Here is a 25,429-nt window from a genome sequence, read left to right on the forward strand (position 1 = left end):
CAACCTACTGCTCGGTGCCTTGTGACATAACATTCCCCTTATGGTAAAGTCACAAACTAAATTTCTTTGAGTCCCGTGTAACACGGACTCTACGTATGAAGAATTTTACGCTATCCCGCGAGAAAGCTATAAACACAGTTACAGTATTGTGTCGAATGTGGCGGGAAGCCTGTTCTAAGGCGTTACTGATAATCTATGGAATACTTACAATAAATAAAATCGACTATGGCTCTTCCGTACCAACCTGAGACGAAATCAAATTCGAACTATTTACATGATCTACAGCGTATGATATATTTTTTTAGGTCATTCAGCATCGTATGTGGATACTATCTGCAAAATGTGTTACGAATCGAGTTAGTAAAGAAATTATAAATCAAAACGTCATATATAATACTACAGTTTCTCGCGAAATTCACTATTTTGTGTCACATCTCCCGAAGTATGTGTCGTAGAATTATAAATTTTTGTAGGTTTATTCAGTGGCATATGTCGATATTGTCTGGAAAATGTGGTGCGAATAGATTTGGTAGTAAAGAAGTAATAAATTAAACGTCATGCTTCATGCAGCACTTTCACTACACGAACAGCGGAAATGTAGTAAGCGATAAACTGTTTTCCTTCTCATCATTTTCTGGGAGCTGTCACCAAGAAAACGTTTTGTAAAGATTTTAAATTATGTGTAAAGTTTGTTGCAAGTCACTAAGTTCTCTCATTTTCAAATACTGGATAACTAAAGTAAGGGTATACGCACATCGAGGGCTACATTACATTCGATTAATACTTGTTCCACAGATCACGAATTCGACGTTTCGTAATGATGTGAAACGTGTAAGTTTAAAATAAATTATCATTACACAATATAATTTGTTTCCAGTTACTACTTCATATCTAAAATTTCATCTATTGAATAGAAGGAGTTGTTATTTAGAAATTCTTTTAATCTGTTTTTAAATGTTGATTGGCTGTCTGCCAGAAATTTAATGCTATTTGGCAAATGACCAAAGATTTTTGTGGCAGCATAATTCACCTCTCTATCTCTGCCAAAGACATATTTTACCCAGAATACTGAAGATTATCCTTTCTTCTAGTTTTGTAGTTATGCACTTCACTATGATTTTTGAATTGGGACAGATTATTAATAACAAATTTCATAAGTGAATATATGTATTGTGAAGGTACTGTGATTACCCCAATTTTTTTTAAATAAATGTCTGCAAGGTGATCTTAGGCGGGCTCCAGCTATTATTCTGATTATGCCCTTTTGTGCAATGAATACTTTTTCTCTTAATGATGAATTACCCCAAAATATGATACCATATGAAGGCAGTGAATAAAAACAGGCATAGTAGGCTAATTTAGTGATATGTTTATCAGCAAATAACCCTAATAGCAGCTGATCATCAATGTATTTCTTACAATTCAATTTCTCATTATTGCACACACCCAGAAACTTTTAATATTCTGCCTTAGCAAAAGACTTCTGTTCAACGTCTATATTTATACATGGTATTATATCATTTACTGTACATAACTGTGTATACCAAGTTTTCTCAAAAATTGGTGAGGGTCCATTTGCGGAGAACCACTTAATTATTTTCTGAAGGACATTGTTTAAAAATTCCTCAGTTAATTTTTGTTTGCTGGGTGTGATTACTATACTTGCATCATCAGCAAAAGAACTAGCTTTTCACCTTTAATGAATATACATTGACAAGTCATAACATATATTAAGAACATTAAGAACCCAGCACTGAACGCTATGGGACACCATTCCCGTTACCTCCCCAGTTAGAGGAGTAGCTGATTTTTACAGAGTATCTTACTGTTGATTTCAAACTTCTGCATTCTTTCAGTTAAATATGAATTAAACCATTTACACCACTCATACCACAATACTTAAGCTTATCTGGAAAAACTTCATGATTCACATAGTCAAAAACCTTTGAGAGATCACAAAATATCCCAGTGGGTGATGTTCAGTTATTCAGAGCATTTAATATTTGATCGGTGAAAGCATGTATAGCATTTTATGATGTAAAGCCTTTCTGAGAACTAAACTGACATTTTGTTAGTGCTTCATTTACACAGATATGTTGAAAGGTCTCTGTTGGATTCCTTTCATGTTAATTTCTTAAATCTGTTGTCATTTACGGCATAAATTCCTCTTCTAAATTTACTGTGGCGTTTCTGACTATCTGGGAGGAGACTGAGCAGTGACACGTGTTACTTTTACACATAAACAAGAACGATCTGTCACACTACTACACTTTAAAACACAGTTTATATGTAATTCATGTCACACAGTCTCATACGGAACCTAAATCCGCTTTCTTTTATATATTGTATATGATAAGATACTGTCATCCCCCTTCCCTTCTGTGTGAGAGGATGAATGAGCAAATGTATTTCTAGTTGCATACTGGATGGTAGCAGACAAGCCTGTCTGCTAGAGAACAGTAGGACCAGCATCAGAACAGGTAGCTACGCTTTCTAAAAGCAAAGAGGTTTCTATCCTTAGTATGGTCCTGTCCGTCCCTTGTCATGTTGGTATAGGAAGCTGCCTCTCTGGCCAATTCCGTTTGTATATGTGTATTTTCTTTATGTTCAACCCACGTGGGGTGTACTTTGTGAGACCAGTACCACATGCTTATACAGTTGTTTGACCCATCAGGTTAATAGTAAGACGATAGTAACCAGTTTGAGGTTTTTCTTTTGTAAACTGCTTTTCGATCTAACTTATTTTAATTATCAAAATTATTAAGGAGTTGCACTCTTTGTGTAAACCAAGTTGACCACGTGAAGCATGTGGTGTAATCATCAAAGTCGCCTCAGCTATTCTTTTCGGGAAGATTTCACAGAGAGTTAGTATGAATTTAATATACCAGTGTGTGGTAATTGGTTCTAGGCGCTCAGTCCGGAACCGCGCGACTGCTACGTTCGCAGGTTCGAATCCTGCCTCGGGCATGGATGTGTGTGATGTCCTTAGGTTAGTTAGGTTTAAGTAGTTCTAAGTTCTAGGGGACTGATGACCACAGATGTTAAGTCCCATAGTGCTCAGAGCCATTTGAACCATTTTTTATGTGGTAATTACATGACGGACAGGATTGCGCTATGGATGTAACTTCTTTGGGTGAAAATTGAATCGGTTGGTTGTGGTTAATTTCCTCTTGCATATGTTTCAACGTTCTTCGTGTGTTATTTTATGAATGCAGTGTTGTATGCAGTCTCCCAATCTTGGCTCCATATTTGATGTGTTCCGTAAGATTACAATCTCACATTTTCACAATCCTAAATAAGGCACCAGCTTAGTTATGAATCGAGTTTAATATGCTGAAATTTCAATGATCAATGTTAAAATAAATTTCCAAATATAAACTGATTTATTTCTTTTTATTTAAATTCTCTTTTTTATATACATATCACTGGTTGTCGTATGACTATTAAAAGATTATAATTAATGTTAGTCTGGTTGGGAATTTGGTAAGCTAGACTGGATACCTGGTGAAACAGTTGCTCAGTAATGCAAGGTTAACTTCCCCAGACAGCTCACAGCTTTTAACCCACTTTTATGGTCTTGAATAGCAGCACCACTAACAGAACAAATTAAACCAACAACGTTACACATGGCGACCCTGTTCTGTGATTCCGCTAGACTCTGGAATCTCTGTAACGTTAGATTGCGAGAGTTGTATAATCTTAATCCTTTTCCCTGCAGCGCTCAAACAACTTCTGCATTGTTTCTGAGCAGACTTTCAAAAGATTCACGGCGTTGTTGAGCGGCGTTGTGTTGTTTGTCTTGTTTTGTTTTCTATGTTTGTGTGTTTTATATGTATGTGTTTCTTTTTCTCGCTTGTAAATTGCACTGACTTCGATCAAACATAAAAATTTGATGTGCATCTGAAAAAGTGCGTACTAATTTGGGTACCTTTAGTGTGACTGTCGTAACTTTTGCGGGATACATTTATTCTGATTAGTGTGTTGCGTACCAGGCATAAATTGAACTAATGCAGACTTGTAACCAAGCTAAAAGTAGGCGGTCCAACAACTTAAGCAACATTGGCCATGGGGATAATTTGATTTCGAATATTAACACGCCGGACGGTTCCGAAAATGCAATGGAGAATACTTCTGAGGAAACGCAAAACAGGACGAACGGGATCACATCAGAGCCAGAAATTAGTTTGCCTCCAACTAACCAAATTGATTTTTCAGAACTCATGAAAGCCTTATTGCAACAAAATAAAGAAAACGCAGAGAAATCTGAAAATCGATCCGAGAGCTCGGCGAACAAATGACGCAGAAATCTAAAAAATCGATCCGAGAACTAGGCGAACAAATTACGCAGAAATCTGAAAAATCGATCAGCGCGCTAGGCGAACAAAGGACGCAGAAATCAAAAAAATCGTTACGAGAACAAAAAGGATCATCCGAAAAATCGATCCGAGAGCTAGGCGAACAAATAGACGAAAAACTAATCCAGCAGACAAATAAAGTCGACAAGTCGATGCAGAGAGTGTCCGATGATATCTCACAAAGAATAAACAATCTGGCAAGTGAAATAAAAAGTGATATTATGAAAGAATTAGGCCGTACATTTGAACAAATCTATGATCGTCTGCAAGCCTTAGAACAGGGCAAGCGGAGTCGCGATGCAGAATCGAAAGAGAGCGAAGAACAGCTACTTAGGAATTTCCAAGTGCTGAGAGAAGAATGCCAAAGGGAACGCCAGCAGGTACTCTCGAGGGTCCAGGAGGTGGAAACGCATTGTCCCACGTCCGTTAGCAACACAGTAGCGGACAACAGTCAAGCGATTCACGCACTCGAACAGCAAGTAGACAATTGAAGCAAACTGGGGCGGAGGACAACAGACAAATACATGATAAGATTGCGGCATTAGCGGACATAGTAGGCAAGATGAAGGTGACGGAAAGCGAGAACAATGCTACACCGGTAGCGGTCGCAGAGACTGAAGAAGTGCGTTCGCTTCTTAGATTTCAGAAGGGACAGTTTGAAGTGAACAGGCGGCACAAAGATGTAACAGGCGAATTACAAGAACGCGTGGCGCATCTGGAAAACCGCATGGCGTGTGATTCCGAACTCGCCAATAGCACTAAAAATAGCCGTACGAACAGTGCAGAGAGGGACTCCGGCCACGAGGGAGATTTTGACGACAGGGAAGAATGTATGTTGAGGGGCAGACATGAGAAAAATAGAAACATTCAAGGGCCTCGCCGGGAGGAAATGTGGGGATTTGATTTCAAACATTTCCTTACAGTGAGAAAGTTTGAGATATTTCGAAATTCGCAAAAAGGAATACATCCACGAGCATGGCTCGAGCAATTTGAGTTTTGTCTTCCCCCCGACTGGGCAAGTTCACGTAAGATAGAATATATGTGTGGCTATTTGGAAGGCGAACCGGCGATTCGCATGAGGTCGGTAGCGCGGCACTGCAACTCCACTCGGGAGTTTCGACAAGCCTTTCTGTCCGCCTAATTGGTCGGAAGCGGCACAAGATAGGGTCAAACATGGCATAATTATGCTGCCAAATTTGAACCAGTCTGGTTTCGGCAGCCCAGCACGCCTATTCGACCACATGCTGCAGGCAAATCAATTTCTATACGACCCATACGGGCCTGCAGAACTAATTAGGATATGCATCACCAAATTGCCGATGCACTTGCGCCACGTCATTCTTGCGGGACGATGCAAAGAGGACGTGGAAACGTTTAAGACACTTCTCCAAGAGTTGGAATACAATACAGGAGAATGCCCGCTTAATCAGGCACAAAGTTATTACGAGGCACAGCAGCGCGATCGCAGTCATGGCCGTAGTACTAATCAACAGCGTGACTGGTCGCCGCGACGCGAACGGAACAATAATCGGGACCGGCCGTATAGAAACTGGGGTAACATTCGCGAACACAGGTGGAACAACGGAAATGATGGAGGACATGGACAAGATCGTGAAGGCAACAGGTACAGCAACCAGAATCGATACTACGATGAACACAGTGGGAATAGGACTGTAGGCGGAGCACCAGATGATGTAGAAATTCGGCCGGCCGACTCTAGACATAATCCAGCAAATGGAAATGAACAAAACCGGCAATGACAAATGATCAGCGCAGAAGGCACCCAATCGGAACAAATGAGCGACATGGCAAATGAGTACATAGGGTATATAGAGAGGACTGTGCGGAGTAGAGAGGACGGTGAGGAGAAAGAATTGATTAATTTAAATTTGTGACATATGTATTTTGAATAATATGTTGGTAAAAATAATGATAAAGATGTTTCTGTGTGATTGATTGAAGTGATGTTTGCGGTTTTTTTTTTTTCTTTCCTTGTGCAATTAGGATTTAGGTTGGGTCAAATGTGAAGATAAAAGGTTTCTTTGTGAACGAGTAAAATGCTGTTTATGGTTTTTTGTGTAAATTGAAAAGAATAGTTCCTGAGAGAAGCAAGATCTGTGTTGAATTAATGCAAAACTCAGGGGAATATCCGATCTATGGGTATTATGGGTCTGGCAAACCCAGGTCCCCAGCTGTTAGTAGCCTTGGAAAAGTGACGTTTATGTGTTTTGTTGATGCTGTGAGCATTACAGCTTACTGTTTTCGCTGGTGCGGGATGCACTGCAGCCTATATGAGTTGAACTGAAGAAATATCCCTTTTTGAAGGAAGAGGAAGATTAAATAATTTTGATTATGGGACCGAAGGAAAGCTTGGTTTAATGTAATAAGGATGAAGCAAAACATTTGTCATTTAAACTACAGGATTCGGATCTTTTGTGTCTGTTGTAAGTTCAATACGTTACAATGAAACTGTTTTACAGAATAGATGAGACCACAATTTTGCCACTCATGAGAAATGAATCTAGAATAACCACCACAGGCGAAATAACTGATTTGGAAGCGAAAGGTAACTTAAAGAAGGAACGAAATTGGAGCAAAATGGGTAAGAAAATGTAATATAAACCGTAAAAAAAAAATTAACCTTCTCAGAGTCATCTGCGTGATTAACTCTTGTGATAACGTAATTTTAGATGAAGTTGTCTTACTGTTTTACGTATAAACATATGAGTATGATAAATGTATAATTGCGAGTCTCTTATCAGGTGTGTCAACTGGTATAAATGTTTTGGCGTGTAAATAACCATTGTTCTCTTTACTGTGTATGTTTAAGGAAAGTTTCTCCATATTTATCATGTGACAAGACATATGCGGCGAGCGTCGGGAAGAGGACGAATTAGAACAATGTTGTAGTGGTGTAAACACTTTGTTGAAGTAGCATTGAAATAGCTTGTTGGATTAACTAGTAGTGGATAGAAGTAGAATTTTGAGTAATACATGTTTATGGGTAGTTAGTTTGTAGTATAGACAACAGGTGTGCATGTGTGCGTGTGTAAATAACATGTGAACCCTATGCTGTCCTGACCTATACTTCCACAAGGCATAATCCTATTCATTTTAGTGAATTAATAAGTAGCATTTGATTTTTTAAAACGCAAGTGAACCACATTAGTGATGTGGATTTAGATATTATATTGTCAGTTCATTTAAATTTAATTTTATACTGTCAAGCCATTTCACTTTTACTTTTTATATTGTCAAGTCATTTAACTTTTATTTTTATATTGCCAATTCATCTAACTTTTTTATTAAAAAAAAATTAAGTCTCACTTTTGTTCTTAAAAATTATGAAAGACAATACTAAGTGGTATTATGTATGACATTGTGTAATCACGTAACTACGATGAACAATTTCTGTAAATGCAGTTGAGAACGTGAAAGCGAACCGGCTCAACTATTATGAGACAGCGGGAGCAGCGAGGAGGAGGACTAGTTGTAAACAGGCGGGTTTCCCAGCAGGACACACTGTCAACCGGGCCACTTCGGGTGCGCGGTCACAACAAAAGAAGGGTACGGAACAAACACTTTCCCTTGCACCTGGAGCTAATGGGCGGCCGCACCAGTGCGACCCTTCGTGGAGGCGATGACCTGAGATGGGCGAGCGGGCCACCGCACGGAAATCCATCTGCTGGCAACGCACCACACACACGCGACCGTGACGAGACGGCCGCGGTGAAACGACAGAAGACAGGGGATAAAGGGGCGTGGAGCCTTTTGACACATACTGTCCAGAAAAACTGGCAGACTTCAACGACGCCTATGAACATTTCCTGGCGGATGCCCACTGTCAAGCGACAGTAAATCATAGTTCGATGTTCTCTGGTAGCTAAGGATGGCACAAAGAAGAGCCATTAAGTGTCATCCTTGTCCAGGAATATCAACCTCGTGTGTCAAACGAGGATACCGCATGAATTTGACATCACAAATATGGAACCAAATCGAGATGTACGTGACACGGGCCACCAAGAGAAACTTCATGAGAGGGCAGAGACGGCGGGATTGCACGCAACAGATGGACAAAAATCCCTACTGACAGCTGCGGCAAAGAACCCCCCCCCCCTTCCCCTTATGTTGTGCCTCGGAACAGTGGAAGTACTGAGTGTGTCAGTGAACAGTGATTATACGGTTCTTAGTTCAATGCATATACGTGTGTTTCTGTCAGAGTAACTTTGACTCGTGTGTTTTGCAGGGGTTCGATTTATTGGTGTTTATTAGACTGACTCTTGTATTTTGCAGGTGTTCTATTTATTGTTTTCTTTTTTTTTAGACTTTAAATCTTGTATTTTGCAGGTGTTTTATTTATTGGTGTTTTTTTTAGATGTTGACTATTGTACTTTCAGAGCTGTTTTATTGATCAATGTTTGTTCTTGTGTGATGTATTAGATTTGTGATATTTTGTTTCGTAAATTCATTCCTGTGGCATTGCTTCGTTTATCAGTCAGATAGCTATTCATTCTCATTGGACTGTGCTCGATTAGCCTTTGCATGGGGCATATTTATAGTGAAAACCCATATGGGTAACAATCACATAATTATTGTAGTTTCAGTATAATGACACAGTGCTCATTGTTTGCTAACTAACTGAAATATAGTAGAGTGATTAAATTAGTGCCACAAAGTTATTTTAATTCTACAAATTATTAGTTTTATAAGATATAGAATTTTTTGCGATAACCACTTTGTAAAACACGTTTTTTCTCTTATCTTTTTTTGCTTTTGCGGATTGTGCATTGTAATGTTCTGCTTTATAATACTGACGTTATTTTCATGTTTTTTTAATTGCTGTGGCACCTTTGCTATTTTCATAAATTTTACTTGTTAATAAACAGTCATAAATTTTCCTGTGAACAGTTGGCTCTTGCAATGAGCAAATACTGGTGAACTCTGTAAGGGTAACAACCAGAAATTGTTTTCATATTAATGACACAGGAACCATTGTTTTTACTTGCTGACCGAATTAGGTCTACACTATCTTTTAAATAGTGTCACAGATTGTTTTTTTTCTCTTTGAAATTGGTAGATTCTAAAGATGTGTTGAAATTATTGAGTTTTAGTAAGTAGCTGGTGACCTTTTGCCTTTTCTTTACATTTTTGGTTTAAGTTGGGTGTGAGAAGCCTGCTTGGGAATGTCCTAGCATGGCCAGAAAATTCCCTGCACAGTCTTTTCCCGGAGTGTTGGGGTTATGAAAGGTCTCTGTTGGATTCCTCTCATGTTAATTTCTTAAATCTATTGTCATTTACGGCATAAATTCCTCTTCTAAATTTACTGTGGCGCTTCTGACTATCTGGGAGGAGACTGAGCAGTGAAACGTGTTACTTTTACACATAAGCAAGAACGACCTGTCACACTACTACACTTTAAAACACAGTTTATATGTAATTCATGTCACACAGTCTCATACGGAACCTACATCCGCTTTCTTTTATATACTGTATATGATAAGATACTGTCATCCCCTTTCCCTTCTGTGTGAGAGGATGAATGAGCAAATGTATTTCTAGTTGCATACTGGATGGTAGCAGACAAGCCTGTCTGCTAGAGAACAGTAGGACCAGCATCGGAACAGGTAGCTATGCTTTCTAAAAGCAAAGAGGTTTCTATCCTTAGTATGGTCCTGTCCGTCCCTTGTCATGTTGGTATAGGAAGCTGCCTCTCTCGCCACTTCCGCTTGTATTTGTGAGCCACCCTCAGGAAGGGACCACGTCAGTCGGTCCGCGGCGAGCGTCTGAAGTGGTAAGATCTCCGGCTAAGCACGTGCTAAGTCCATAGGACAATGGATTTCTTAAGTTCAACCTAACTGAAAATTTAATCACCTTTATTTCAGGTTTAGCTCTAAAATATCTAATGTTATCTTAAATTGCAACGCAATGTAATTCGAGTGAGAAGTTCAGAATATATTCCAGTAGTTGCTTTATCACTACTTTGTGAGTAAAGTGGAACCACGTGTTGACCAGTAACTCTAACTAGCATCATCAATCTTCAATGCGAATGTGCGTGAGATTATAACGTCTCGTCTTGACAATATTTTTCAATATAGCAACTTTTCTTTATGTTCAACCCACGTGGGGTGTACTTTGTGAGACCAGTACCACGTGCTTATACAATTGTTTGACCCATCAGGTTAATAGTAAGACGATAGTAACCAGTTTGAGGTTTTTCTTTTGTAAACTGCTTTTCGATCTAATTTATTTTAATTATCAAAATTATTGTGGAGTTACACTCTTTGTGTAAACCAAGTTGACCACGTGAAGCATGTGGTGTAATCATCAAAGTAGCCCTCAGCTGTTCTTTTCGGGAAGATTTCACAGAGAGTTAGTATGAATTTAGTATACCAGTGTGTGTTAATTACATGACGGACAGGATTGCGCCACGGACGTAACTTCTTTGGGTGAAAATTGAATCGGTTGGTTGTGGTTAATTTCCTCTTGCATATGTTTCAACGTTCTTCGTGTGTTATTTTATGAATGCAGTGTTGTATGCAGTCTCCCAATCTTGGCTCCATATTTGATGTGTTCCGTAAGATTACAATCTCACATTTTCACAATCCTAAATAAGGCACCAGCTTAGTTATGAATCGAGTTTAATATGCTGAAATTTCAATGATCAGTGTTAAAATAAATTTTCAAATATAAACTGATTTATTTCTTTTTATTTAAGTTCTCTTTTTTATATACATATCACCGGTTGTCGTATGACTATTAAAAGATTATAATTAATGTTAGTCTGGTTGGGAATTTGGTAAGCTAGACTGGATACCTGGTGAAACAGTTGCTCAGTAATGCAAGGTTAACTTCCCCAGACGGCTCACAGCTTTTAACCCGCTTTTATTGTCTATCAGCACCGCTTTCATACCAAATTAAAGCAACAACGTTACAATGTGACTCTATTCTTGAATACACTACTTTTTCAAGAATTTTCGATAAAGCTGTCAGAAGTGAGATTGGGAGGTAGTTGTTGACATCAGACCTATCCCCTTTCTTATACAACAGTTTAACAAGAGCATATTTCAGTGTATCTGAAAAAAGGCCTGTTTCAGTGAGCTGCTGCATATGTGGCTGAGAATCCTACGTTGCTTTTTCATCGCCACCCTCACCTCTTTTATAGGTAGACGGTTCTTACTCCCACAACAATTCCTTACAGCCAGTAAGTGATATGCGCACCAAGTTTGGTTGACATCGGCTCAGTGGTTTAGGAGGCGATGTGGAACACACGTACATACGTACAGGGTGTAACAAAAACGTACGGCACAAATTGCAGGACACATTCCTCATACGTAGACACGTAATTAAATGGTGTACAGCTTTGCTTCCGCCGTTTGCCGATAGGTGGCGACAACAGTAAATAGCAGTCGAAAGAAACAGATTGCAGACGTCAGGCAGTTAGCTTGGAGTTCGGTCAACATAACCTCATTCAAACATTAGTCGATTAGTGTCTGCACCATAAAGCTGTACTTGATTGAAAATGTCAGTTTGCGAGCCTAATTCTCGTTATTTGCGGGAGGTGTTACTGTTTTGTTTCAATATGAAGAAAACAGCTGCTGAGTCTCATCGAATGCTCTCAAGTACGCATGGTAAGGACGCTATTAGTGAAAGAACGTGTCGTGTGTGGTTTCAAAACTTCAAGAACGGTGATTTTATCGTCGTGGACCGGCATAGTGGTGGAAGAGAGAATGTTTTCGAAGATGCAGAACTGAAGACATTGCTGAGTGAAGACTTGCGTCAAACTCAAGAAGAATTGGCACGATTAGTGGGAGTGACACAGCAAGCCTTTTTAAAACTTCTCAAGGCTATGGGCATGATTCAGAAAGAAGGAACTTGGGTCCCGTGTGAGCTGAAACCAAGAGACGTTGAACGGAGTTTGTGTGTTTGTGAACAGTTGCTTCAGAGGCAAAAACAGAAGGGATTTATGCATCGCATTGTGACCAGGCACGAAAAATGGGTTCATTACGATAACCCTAAACGCAACAAATTATGGGAACACCCCGACCATGCTTCCACGTCGACGGCCAAACCGAATATTCACGGCTCCAAGATCACGCTCTGCATTTGGTGGGGCCAGCTCGGCGTCGTGTACTATGAGTAGTTAAAATCAAGTGCAACAACCACAGGTGCTCGTTATCGAACGCAATTAATGCGTTTGAGTAGAGCATTAAAAGATAAACGGCCGCAATACAGCAAGAGGCACGATAAAATGATTTTGCAGCACGACAACGGTCGACCCCACGTTGCAAAAGAGATCAAAACGTACTTGGAAACGTTAAAATGGGAAGTCCTACCCCACCCGTCGTATCTCCAGACATTGCTCCCTCTGACTATCACCTGTTTAGATCAATGGCGCATGGCCTGGCTGACCAACACTTTCGAACTCATGAAGAAGTCACAAATTGGATTGATTCGTGGATCGCTTCAAAAGATGAATAATTTTTTCGACACGCGATTCGTACACTGCCCGAAAGATGGGAGAAAGTAGTGTCCAGCGATGGAAAATATTTTGAATGATACATGTGTAACCAATTTGTTTCATTAAAACCTCAAATGTTGGGGAAAAACGGCGGAAGCAAAGTTGTATGTTATATGAACATGGGTCTGGAAACGCTTTGTTTCCATGTCACAACTCATTGCTCAACGAGATCAGATTGTAAATTTTCACAATCAGCATATGTGGGCGAGATCAATCCTCACGCAACTGCCGAAGCAAGTCATAAACAAGTATTTTCTTTCTATGGTTGGGCCGGAATTGTTGGTGACTTCTAGGGCTTCACTTTCTTCCACCCAGGCTCAATGGACAAATTAATTTTGTAGAGAATGTACCACCTGACCTGTTAGTAGATATACCTTTAGCTGTGCGACAAAACACATATTTCATGCACGATGGAGTCCCTCCTCATTTTAGTGTTAATGTTCGTCGGCTTCTAAATAACAGATACGGTGACAGAAGGATAGATAGAGATAGACCGATTGCCTGGCCTCCGCGCTCCTCGCACCTAAACAACTGGAATTTTATTTGTGGGGACATTTAAAAGTTCTTGTGTACGGAACCCCAGTACAAGATGTTCGCAGTGGTTAGACACTGGACTCGCATTCGGGAGGACGACGGTTCAATCGCGCGTCCGGCCATCCTGATTTAGGTTTTCCGTGATTTCCCTAAATCGCTCCAGGCAAATGCCGGGATGGTTCCCCTGAAAAGGCACGGCCGACTTCCTTCCCTAATTCGATGAGACCGATGACCACGCTGTGTGGTCTCCTTCCCCAAACAACCAACCAACCAACCAAGATGTTCAGAGTCCCCATGCTCGTATTATGGAAGGCTGCGAAATCACACGCAATACTCCCTGGATATATTAGCCATTCGAGATTCACTATGATGGGGAGTTTATGCATGTGTCATTGCCCATGGACTGCATATTGAACATCTCCTGTGAGAAAGAGTTGCATATGGTATGCTAGTGCGTTCTGTTCGTGTGTGTTTTCCATGATTAATGAGTTGGAGCAAATGAGTTGTAACATGGAAACAAAGCGGTTCCACATCCATGTTTACCTAACGTAGTTTCTTCATCTACATATGAGGAATGTGTTCTGAAATTTGTGCAGCACATTTTTGTAATATCCTGTATATACATTCATCCATTTTATTATATGTATGAATATCTACATCTATACTCCGGATGGTGTATCTGGTACACTATCATTTCCCACCATCCTGTTCCATTTGCGAATGGTGAATGGGAAGCGGTCATGTGAACGCTGATTTCTCTACTTTTCTCCTCATAGTCATTCCGCCAAACGTGTGTGTTAGTAATTAATATGTTGCCCGACTTTTCTCGGAAATAACAGACTCGGAATTTTATCAGTAAATCTTTCAGTGACGCACAGCGCCTTTTTTGTAGCGTCTGCCATAGGAGTTCCTCGAACATCTCTAGATTTAATAGACGAACATAGCGAGCTAAATTAAAAGTTTTTTATAATGGAGTTATTCGTTCTACAAAAGGATCATAATATTTTACCATGAAACATTATCCAAAATTCCACAACACAATGCGAGAATTACTTGTGCGTTTTTTCTATTCGCTTGGTACTCTTCGTTGCTTCAGCGCCCTACGATAAAGTGCTGCTACAAAAAGAGCAAATTATTTCACATAATTTCTGGGATTTCTTATCAGTATCTCACCAGGTCTCCATGCCTTTCCACTCCTAAACGATTGCACTTGATTTTTTAAACCATAATCACTTGTCTCAGTGGTCACTAAGCGACCTAATAGATGATTTCGATTCGTTTACTGAGTTTACTTACAACCAAAAACTCTTGAGAGGTTTGGTCAGGTCGGTTAACAAAAGTTTACTTTTGAATTCATTGATCGGTTCTCGATATGCTGTCCTTATGCTCATATCTACTTCGTTTAGCTTTTGCTAATAACCAAGGCTTAAATCTCTGCTGAAGCTCTGTTTGCTTTCTATCATGGTTATTGAATCACCGTCAGTATTTCCCATGCCTAGTCATGTTCCTCGGCACATAGTAGCGTAAAGCGTATTGAACAACGCGTTTGAATTTTATCCATTTTTGCGCTAAACATTAATTCCTAGAGCTGAACATTGATGGTGACCACTCATATAGTCTACGTTTTTTTTGCGTCACTCTTGTTAAGAAAACTTATTTTTATGCATTTGCTAACAATCCGCGTATCAAGTGCAGCCATTGATGGAATAACAGCTTTATGATAACATTTCCTCTTCACTATGTTAACTGATTCGAGAACTTCGGGTCTATCAGTTATTGGAAGATCTAAAAGTTGCGCTTACGAGTCAATTCCCTAACATCTCGAAGCATTTTTCAGCGGAAAACATTCACAAAAATCTCACATGTATCCCTATTTCTGGTACCAGTTTCAGTATCGTGACTATAGCTGTCAAATTTAAATCTTCTCCTGTAATATCACAATCAGGGAAGTTTCCTACGAACATTTCATTAAGTAACACTCCTGTAACAGATGGTCTATAAAACTATCTCATAGTAGTGAAACTGACTGTGTACTGGTGTAGTCTGTCTTGTTGCCAGATCTCCCAATCAAGAACACCCCTCCCCCTCTCATCCCTCCCACTCCCACCCTCCTCCTCTTCTTCCCATGAGCAACTGTATGAGGTATAAATGGCGAGAAATTCATAGGGGCACTATCCTACTGGTCAAGAAATTTTGTGCAGCCTGAAATGTGTTATTGACTTGCTCAATTTGTGAAGCTCACTCACTTGAATAAACCGTCCAATTTTTCTGAAATTATTATCATTTGTTTATCTGTACATGTACCTCACACCTACCGATTTCCATCCCATTTTCATGCGTGGGCGTCGGGTTTTTTTTTCATTACATTATATTACTGGAACATACACTATTTTTCCACCCTCAGCCATAGTCTGGCTGAATGACTGTTGGGAACTGGGATTTCCGTTGGCACAATCTCTGCACAGATCTATAAACATTAGGAGGTCTTGTACTCTCTTTTGATTCGGTCCAGCACCACTGCGCCAACTCACTCCTCTCATAGCACGCTGATGTGCAATTTCAGAGGATCCCATGATTCAAGCTATATGGGAACCCAGATTTTCTGTCAATGCCATGTTAATGTTTACGTGACATGCGGCACATCATTTGCATATAGCCTTCATTACAAACCGTTCAAGATTGAAGTATATAACATCATGTGTTTTCGTCAGTCCGTAGATGTGAACTGCTGCATGGCCTAAATCTGTGTTCCAGGGGACGAATTCTGCCACACACTTCACGTAATGGATTCACATGGAGAGAGTGTTGTCGTCAACAAGAAGTGCGCCAACGGAACCGAGTGCACGCCCCAGAGGGTCGGCTGTGTCGTGATCGACGCGCAGAGGGTAAGGCTACGCAATCGATTATTTCTGTTCTCATAACGCAGCATAAAGATTGAATACTACTTGAGAGAGCTGATTGCAAACACAGAGGCCAAGCTATTTACAAGAGAAGTATGTCTCTCCTGACAGAAACCTTTTGGCTTTAGACAGTGTTGATATTTTGGTGATCTCTTATGAATAAATGAATGCTTGCATATATGAAAAAAATTCAGCGGTACCTTAATACCGATTTTAGTAATAAGTCTCCTCGTTTGCATATGTTTTTGTTCACCTTTAAGTGGTATTGACTGTATCATCGAAAGCGAAACTAAGAAACGAAGGTATCAAGGCACGAACACGTGAACAATAAATGTGAAGTGATTCGGATGAGCTGAAATAGGTACTATACACTGCCTTTTGCCAAGAGTAGTGCAGAAACTCGACGTGGCATGGACTCAACATGCCATAATTGCGAAAGTTTCGGCAAATGGTTCAAATGGCTCTGAGCACTATGGGACTTAACTTCTGAGGTCATCAGTCCCCTAGAACTTAGAGCTACTTAAACCTAACTAACCTAAGGACATCACACACATCCATACCCGAGGCAGGATTCGAACCTGTGACCGTAGCGGTCACGCAGCTCCAGGCTGTAGCGCCTAGAACCGCTCGGCCACTCCAGCCGGCTGCGAAAGTTTGGACGATGCAGGAATTTGTGCACGAACTGGCCTCTCGATTATGTTCCATAAATATTCGATGGGATTCGTATCGGGCTATCTGGTTGGTCAAATCATTCCATTGAATTGTCAATAACGTTCTTCAAACAAATCGCGAATAATAGTGGTCGGGTGACACGGAGTATTGTCATCCATAAAAATTCCATCGTAGTTTCGGAACATGAAGTCCATGAATGGCTGAAAATGGTCTCCAAGTAACTGAACATAAAGATTTTCGGTCAATGATCGGTTCAGTTGGACCAGAGGATCCAGTACATCCCTTGTAAACACGGCCCCACACCATTATGGAGCACCACCAGTTTGCACAGTCCCTTGCTGACACCTTGGGTCCATGGCTTCGTGGGTCTGCACCACACTCAAACTCTACCGTCAGCTCTTACCAACTGAAATCAGGACTCATCTGACCAGGCCGCGGTTTTTCAGTCGTCTGGGGTCTACCCGATATGGTTACGAGCCCAGGAGAGGCGCTGCAGGCGATGTCGTCCTGTTAGCAAAGGCACTTTCGTAGGTCGTCTGCTGTCATAGACCATTAACACCAAATTTCGCCGCACTGTCCTAAATAATACGTTCGTCGAACGTCCCGAATTGACTTCTGCGATTATTTTACGCGCTATTGCTTGGCTGTTAGCACTGACAACTTTACGCAAATGCGGCTGCTCTCGGTCGTTAACTGAAAGCCGTCGACCACTGCGTTGTCCATAGTGAGAGGTAATACCAAAAATTTTATATTATCGGCACACTCTTGACACTGCTAGCCTCAAAATACTGAATTTCCTAACGGTTTCCGAAATGAAATGTCCCATGCGTCTAACTCCAATTACTATTCCGCATTCAAGGTCTGTCACTTCTCGTCGTGAAGCCACAATCACGTCGGACACCTTTTCATATGAATCACTTGAGTAAAAATGACATCTCCACCAATGCACTGCCCTTCTGCCCTTTTATATCTCGTGTACGCGATAGTACCGCCGTCAGTATTTGAGCATTTCGCTGTCCCATTACTCATGTATGTTCCAGTGCTGAGCCATCCAATGAAAATGGGACTGGAGCTTTCCTGAAATACAATTTTCAAAAGAACGCAAATGTCGGTGGTTTGCTCGGGAATTACGATAAACTAGAAGTATGTTTTTATACGTCCAAAAGCATAAACAAGAACGAAAAATCAATATGATTTGCTAGCTACATGCGCTGTCGTTCGCCTAATTTCATCCCATGTAATTATTTCACACTTGAGGATGCTACCACTACTGTCTTGAACTGTATCCCGCTGAAAAGAGGAATCTGTGGTCTCAAGTGAATTCCGACACACCTGTACCCTTCCATTGCCCGTATTAGTATTTTCTGTGACGTATAAACCCGTACTGTGTTTGATGAATAATCGGTAATGCTGAACCAGAACTAATCTCCATACATCATGATGTGCTATTATCAGAGGTAGCAGCACGTTATGTCTGCTTCAGCAGTCCATGTTTTATGCATTCATCAAATTGTACACTGTTTTCCATAAATCCTGGAAAAATCACGAAATTAACTATTCAAAACTTTATATGTTATGTGCGGATAATTGTTTTATGTAGGAACTTAGAACATGTTTTGCATGTACAATACAAATATGTCAGTTTAGTATGCCTTAAATAATGGTAGACAGATTGAGATTTCGCCATGACAGTCCAGCTAACAAAGTTGGATTGACAAAATTTGAGATCTATCTACAAATATATGCATGTTCAAGAAAAAAATGTGACACAATCCCATGAGTCAAACAAACCTGTTATTATTCGCTCTGCCGTTATTTGTATACGTTCAGTAGGCCTTGTTTCTAATATCTATCATTAGTCTCATACACTTCAGCAATATTCTAGGATAGGTCACACGAATGTTTTGTAAGAAATCTCTTTAGTAGACTCACTACATAGCAATAAACTGAAGTCTACCACTCACCTTACCAATCACTGAGCATATGTGGTCATTCCATTCCATTTCCCCACAAATCGCGGCTCTGACTAATTCTAACGGTGAATCACTAATATTTTATTCTTAGGCTATTACAGTTTCTCGTTTTGTGAGATGCAAAATTTTACAGTTCTGAGAAGTTAAAGCGAATTACCAAACTTTGCATGACTTTGAAAGCTTAATAATTTGTCTTAGAACAGGGACGGCCAAGAACTCGGCACGTGAGCTGGGCTCTGGATAAAAGGCTCTCTCACACGGTTGCACACTTGTCCCCCTACCACGCCACACTGTCTTGAGTGCGAGGGCCTCGCCGTGTGGCCGCGCGGTTTGAGGCGCCATGTCACGGACTGCGTAGCCCCTCCCGACGGAGGTTCGAGTACTACTCTTAGCATAAGTTAGTTGAAGTTAGTTTAAGTCGTGTGTAAGTCTAGGGACCGATGACCTCAGCAGTTTGGTCCCTTAGGAATTCACACACATTTGAACATTTGTTGGGTGTGAAGAGGGTAAGGGGGAGGGGGAGAAATTGCAAATCCGCTCCATTTAAATGGCAATGCAGTCGATTTGTATATGACTTGGCCTTATATCTCATATTTCTTAACGACATAGATCTCAAACAAAACAAATTTTCAGTATTTGGTGCTCTGAACACACAATATAATTTTTATCTGGTACAGACTCTCGGTATACGGAAGGACACAGAAAATTTCATACATTTTCGCACTCGTTCTGTCGCTTAATTGTAAGTTATTTAGTTTCATAATTGAAAAAAAACCTTTGACATACATATGTTAATCGAAATATTTAGCAACATTCGCGATCTCATTCCGTAGACATGGAAACTCTTCGCAAGGAAAACAACGTACATATGTTGGACAGTTTTAATGTAAAAGGATTGGTCTTTTAAATGGGAATTAAATTCCACATCAATCCGTTCCATCTGTACATGCAAAGGGGCGACTTCAACTGAAGCAGCAAACTGTCTCGAAAACAGTTGGAAAACAGATGTGAAATGGATAATGTCCTCAGAATGTTTGGAAAAATATTCTTTTAATTCTTACAAGGTCGCACGGAATTCTTCAGAACTCGCGTTTTCTTTGACGACGGTGATCTTAGGGAAATGGCCAGTGCTTTTGTCAGAATTTGCCCATTCTGCAATGTGATTTTTTTTTAAATGAGTCGTTTCTCACCTCGCAGTGTCTCGCTGTGGCCGTGTACAGTCAAGTCCACAAAGTGCGAGGTTGTATTTCATATTGGATGTTCTAATTTTCGTCACTGATTTCCTTTTTCTTTCATAAATTCAACATCAGCTGTTTTTAAATCGAGGGGTCATTCCAAGCATGCCCGTTGACTTATCAACGTACTTCGCAATAGTATATAAAGTCTCCATACTCTTCTTTCAGTTCCATAGAAAACTGTTGCAGCTGATACTGGAATAATGCGTACAGCTTCAGAAAATTTTCTATTTCATCGCTTGTTCCACGCCTGCAAATTTAGCACGACGTCCTTCTTGATGTGCAGGACAAAGAATCCCGTCTGTCGACCGATGTAATATTTTGCTCTTTTATTCTCAACTAAATCTTTAAATTCTTTCTGCATGGTGTTGTAACGTCGTTTATGGTACCCACCGTTTATGCGACTGCATAATAGATGTTGAAAATTCTCAGACTTCTCTTTTGTCATTACCATTCAGCATTAAAGGCTTGCGATTATAGATTATAGATCACTAGAGTGCCTCTTTTTGTACAGGCAGCAACTAGACCTCTGAACTTCCTTTATACCACGAACAAATATCGATGGGTAAACATAGTTGAGACCATTATTCTGCCGAAATGAAGAATGTTAATGCCGACTGAAAAACGCTGCACCGCAATACTAAATGATGCACTGTATTACCGAGCAAAGCCGAGACAGGCCAAGCCTCGACCCTTCGCGGCCCGCACTTCGTGCTGACGGTGCATCGGCACGCCGTGGTCGATCCTGTCTTAGGGTATATATATTATTATTATTATTATACATTTTTGCCCTTAAGACAGTGATTGAACTTGAATGTTACATGATTATTAAATATACCCTCTTCATTATACACTCCTGGAAATTGAAATAAAAACACCGTGAATTCATTGTCCCAGGAAGGGGAAACTTTATTGACACATTCCTGGGGTCAGATACATCACATGATCACACTGACAGAACCACAGGCACATAGGCACAGGCAACAGAGCATGCACAATGTCGGCACTAGTACAGTGTATACCCACCTTTCGCAGCAATGCAGGCTGCTATTCTCCCATGGAGACGATCGTAGAGATGCTGGATGTAGTCCTGTGGAACGGCTTGCCATGCCATTTCCACCTGGCACCTCAGTTGGACCAGCGTTCGTGCTGGACGTGCAGACCGCGTGAGACGACGCTTCATCCAGTCCCAAACATGCTCAATGGGGGACAGATCCGGAGATCTTGCTGGCCAGGGTAGTTGACTTACACCTTCTAGAGCACGTAGGGTGGCACGGGATACATGCGGACATGCATTGTCCTGTTGGAACAGCAAGTTCCCTTGCCGGTCTAGGAATGGTAGAACGATGGGTTCGATGACGGTTTGGATGTACCGTGCACTATTCAGTGTCCCCTCGACGACCACCAGTGGTGTATGGCCAGTGTAGGAGATCGCTCCCCACACCATGATGCCGGGTGTTGGCCCTGTGTGCCTCCGTCGTATGCAGTCCTGATTGTGGCGCTCACCTGCATGGCGCCAAACACGCATACGACCATCATTGGCACCAAGGCAGAAGCGACTCTCATCGCTGAAGACGACACGTCTCCATTCGTCCCTCCATTCACGCCTGTCGCGACACCACTGGAGGCGGGCTGCACGATGTTGGGGCGTGAGCGGAAGACGGCCTAACGGTGTGCGGGACCGTAGCCCAGCTTCATGGAGACGGTTGTGAATGGTCCTCGCCGATACCCCAGGAGCAACAGTGTCCCTAATTTGCTGGGAAGTGGCGGTGCGGTCCCCTACGGCACTGCGTAGGATCCTACGGTCTTGGCGTGCATCCGTGCGTCGCTGCGGTCCGGTCCCAGGTCGACGGGCACGTGCACCTTCCACCGACCACTGGCGACAACATCGATGTACTGTGGAGACCTCACGCCCCACGTGTTGAGCTATTCGGCGGTACATCCACCCGGCCTCCCGCATGCCCACTATACGCCCTCGCTCAAAGTCCGTCAACTGCACATACGGTTCACGTCCACGCTGTCGCGGCATGCTACCAGTGTTAAAGACTGCGATGGAGCTCCGTATGCCATGGCAAACTGGCTGACACTGACGGCGGCGGTGCACAAATGCTGCGCAGCTAGCGCCATTCGACGGCCAACACCGCGGTTCCTGGTGTGTCCACTGTGCCGTGCGTGTGATCATTGCTTGTACAGCCCTCTCGCAGTGTCCGGAGCAAGTATGGTGGGTCTGACACACCGGTGTCAATGTGTTCTTTTTTCCATTTCCAGGAGTGTAGTTTAATTTTGTACTGCGACGTTTTCGCTGGAGGATACGATTTTCGAGTTATTCAAGAAAAACGTACAAAAGTGGTATTAAATGTATTTTATCTCGCAAAACATTCGGAACAGGGCATACGTCCATGAAATATTTTGTTCAGAATCACTGTCACTCTTCAAAGTATGTACCTTTCCTCCTGACTCATCCCATACAATATATGAGGTATTGTGTATACATACAACATCTTACAGGCAGTACTTCATTATACACAACTGCGTCATCTGCAAAATGTCTGAGATTCCTATTAATATTGTCTGCCAAGTAATTAATGTATGGCATCGGCATCAAGGGTTCCTCACACTTTTTCAACGTCTACTTTGCATATATTTTTGGTGGGTTTGAATGTTACGGCGTTCAGTCTCGCTTTAACGGTCTCGTGGTCACTAATCCCTGAATCCGTCATAATGCTCTCTATTTGCTCACGATTATTTGTTTCTAAAAGTTCAAGTATGTTATCGTAACCATTAACACTTTGAGTGGGCTCTGAACTAATGGTTCTAAATAATTTTCTGAGAAAGCATTCAGTACATTTTCGGACGACGTTTTATACCTACCATCGGCTTTCAACATGTATTTTTGCCAACTTATCGAGAGTAGATTGAAGTCACCACCAACTCTAATTGTATGAGTGGGATATCTATTTGAAGTGAGACTTAAGTTTTCTTTGAACTGTTCAGTAATTGTATCACCTGAGCCAGGGGGTGGGTAAAACGAACCAATCACAAATTTATTCTGGTTGTCAAGTATAGCCTTCACCCATACTAACCCGCAGAAACGATATACTTCAATTTCACTTGAAGGCAAACTACTTCTGATAGCAATAAACACTTCACCACTAACTATGTATAATCTCTTCTTTCTGAACACTGTTTGGTCTCATGTAAAATTTCGGCTCAACTTGTTTCCGCTTTAGCCAGCTTTCGGTACCTATAATTATTTGAGCTTCAGTGCCATCTATTAGTGCTTGGAGCTCTGGTTCTTTCCCAACGCAGGTACGACAATTTACAAATACAATACCGATTGTTGCTAGCTCTAGCTGCCTGTGTTTGCTCTGCACCCATATAAACTTTCGGGAGTAATTTTACGTATGCACGAATACTTGCGATTTTTGTGGATAGGCCGCGCGGAGTGGCCGCGCGGTTCGAGACACGATGCCACGGACTGCGCGGCCCCTCCCGCCGGAGGTTCGAGTCCTCCCCCGGGCAAGGATGTGTGTGTTATTCTTAGCATAAGTTAGACTAGGTTAGTTTAAGTAGTGTGTTAGTCTAGGGATAGATGGCCTCAGCAGTTTGGTCCCTTAGGACTTCACACACATTTGAAAATTTTTTATCTGTGTATAGCACATTGTAAGCAGAATAAATTGCCACCACATAAGGTGGTAGTACAAAGAGTAAATTCACCGACAATATATCAGATAAATTCAAAGGAAATGTTGACGCTTAATACGGTATTAAACTTGTTGTTTCCAGCGATTTGTGGGAACTTGAAAGTTGGTGCCTGTGTTCAGCCACATGGGCCAATAGGAAGAATTAAGCCTTGTGCTTTTAGATCTGCAGTAAATGTTTACGCACTTAGCACCTGTTCAGTATGTCTGCGGATTTCCGAATTAAAGTTTTCCTTTGTGGTTATACATAGGGCTATTTCTTGTCCACGTGCTTCTTAGGTTGCACATGACTTATAATTTCATTAATTAATGAATAATACTCAGATTTCTACGTCGAAATTATGTACATGTGAACAAATTTCACCTATTTTCTTAATTTTAAATTTAATATATTTTTCATGGTTTGCCACCTGTCCATGATTGAGGTCCACCTTCTTTACCATATAAGCAGTAGTCTTTGTAGATATTATTTACAGCAGAAAACATCATTTTGGTATGCTTATTTAACGAACGAACGAAAATTGGACAGTGTTCCAGGATACGATGAAATCCTTGTAAATTCCTATATAGAATTTGTAGCTGAATTATACCCTCTGCCCGCCATGACACACTGACAGTCTCTCGAACAAAAACTGTGGCCAGTGATTGGAAGAATGCACACGTCACACCTGTCTACAAGAAGGTTCCTTTCAGAGTATGCTGATACAATAGCTCCATACTTGACAATTATATAAACCGGTCGCTCATCGAAAATTCCGTAACTAAAGACAGAAAAGTTGCGCAAGTCATATCAATAAATAAGAAAATAAATAGGAATAATCAGTCTAATTGCAGACCAATACCACTAACGTCGGTTTTCAGTATGATTTTGGAATATATAATGTGTTCGTACATCATGAATTACCTCGAAGGAAACGATTTATTGACAAATAGTCAGCACGGATTCAGAAAATATCGTTCTTGTGAGACACAACTAGCTATTCTCAGGAAGTAGTGAATGATATCGGCAGGAGACATCAAATTGATCTGGTACTTTTAGACTTCCTGTATGCTTTTAACACTGTTCATCATAAGCGACATCTAATCAAATTACGTACCTATGTAGCATCGCCTCAGTTGTGCGACTGGATTCGTGATTTCCTGTCAGAAAGGTCACAGTGCATAGTAACTGACGGAAAGTCATCGAGTAAAACAGAAGTAGTATCTGGCTGTTCCCGATCTACATGATGCTGTCATTTACCGTCTTGTAAAGTCATCAGCTAATCAAAAGCAATTGAAAAGCGATTTATACAACATATATGTATGATGCGAAAAGTGGCAATTGACTCTAAATAATAAAAACTGAAGTCATCCACATGACTACTGAAAGAAATCCGCTAGACTTACACACTACTTAAACTAACTTCACGCTAAGGACAACACTCACACCCATGTCCGAGGGAGGACTCGAACCTCCGGCGGGAGGGGCCGCACGATTAGTGACATGGCGCCTCCAACCACGCGGCCACACCGCGCAGCTAACAAGATTTGACATTGGTTCG

At 41.1% G+C, this 25,429-nt stretch overlaps 1 protein-coding gene across 1 annotated transcript in view; it reads left to right on the forward strand.

The window, feature by feature from the left end:
• LOC126470816 (ly6/PLAUR domain-containing protein 6B-like) overlaps nucleotides 1–25,429 on the forward strand; it is a 386,004-nt gene that overhangs the window by 343,241 nt on the left and 17,334 nt on the right. The window contains exon 4 of the mRNA XM_050098828.1: nucleotides 16,162–16,292. Within this exon, the coding sequence (XP_049954785.1) occupies nucleotides 16,162–16,292 (131 nt within the window). The remainder of the gene's footprint in view (nucleotides 1–16,161; nucleotides 16,293–25,429) is intronic.

The sequence above is a fragment of the Schistocerca serialis genome, chromosome 3 (assembly GCF_023864345.2).
Source record: "Schistocerca serialis cubense isolate TAMUIC-IGC-003099 chromosome 3, iqSchSeri2.2, whole genome shotgun sequence".
Lineage (NCBI taxonomy): Eukaryota > Metazoa > Arthropoda > Insecta > Orthoptera > Acrididae > Schistocerca > Schistocerca serialis.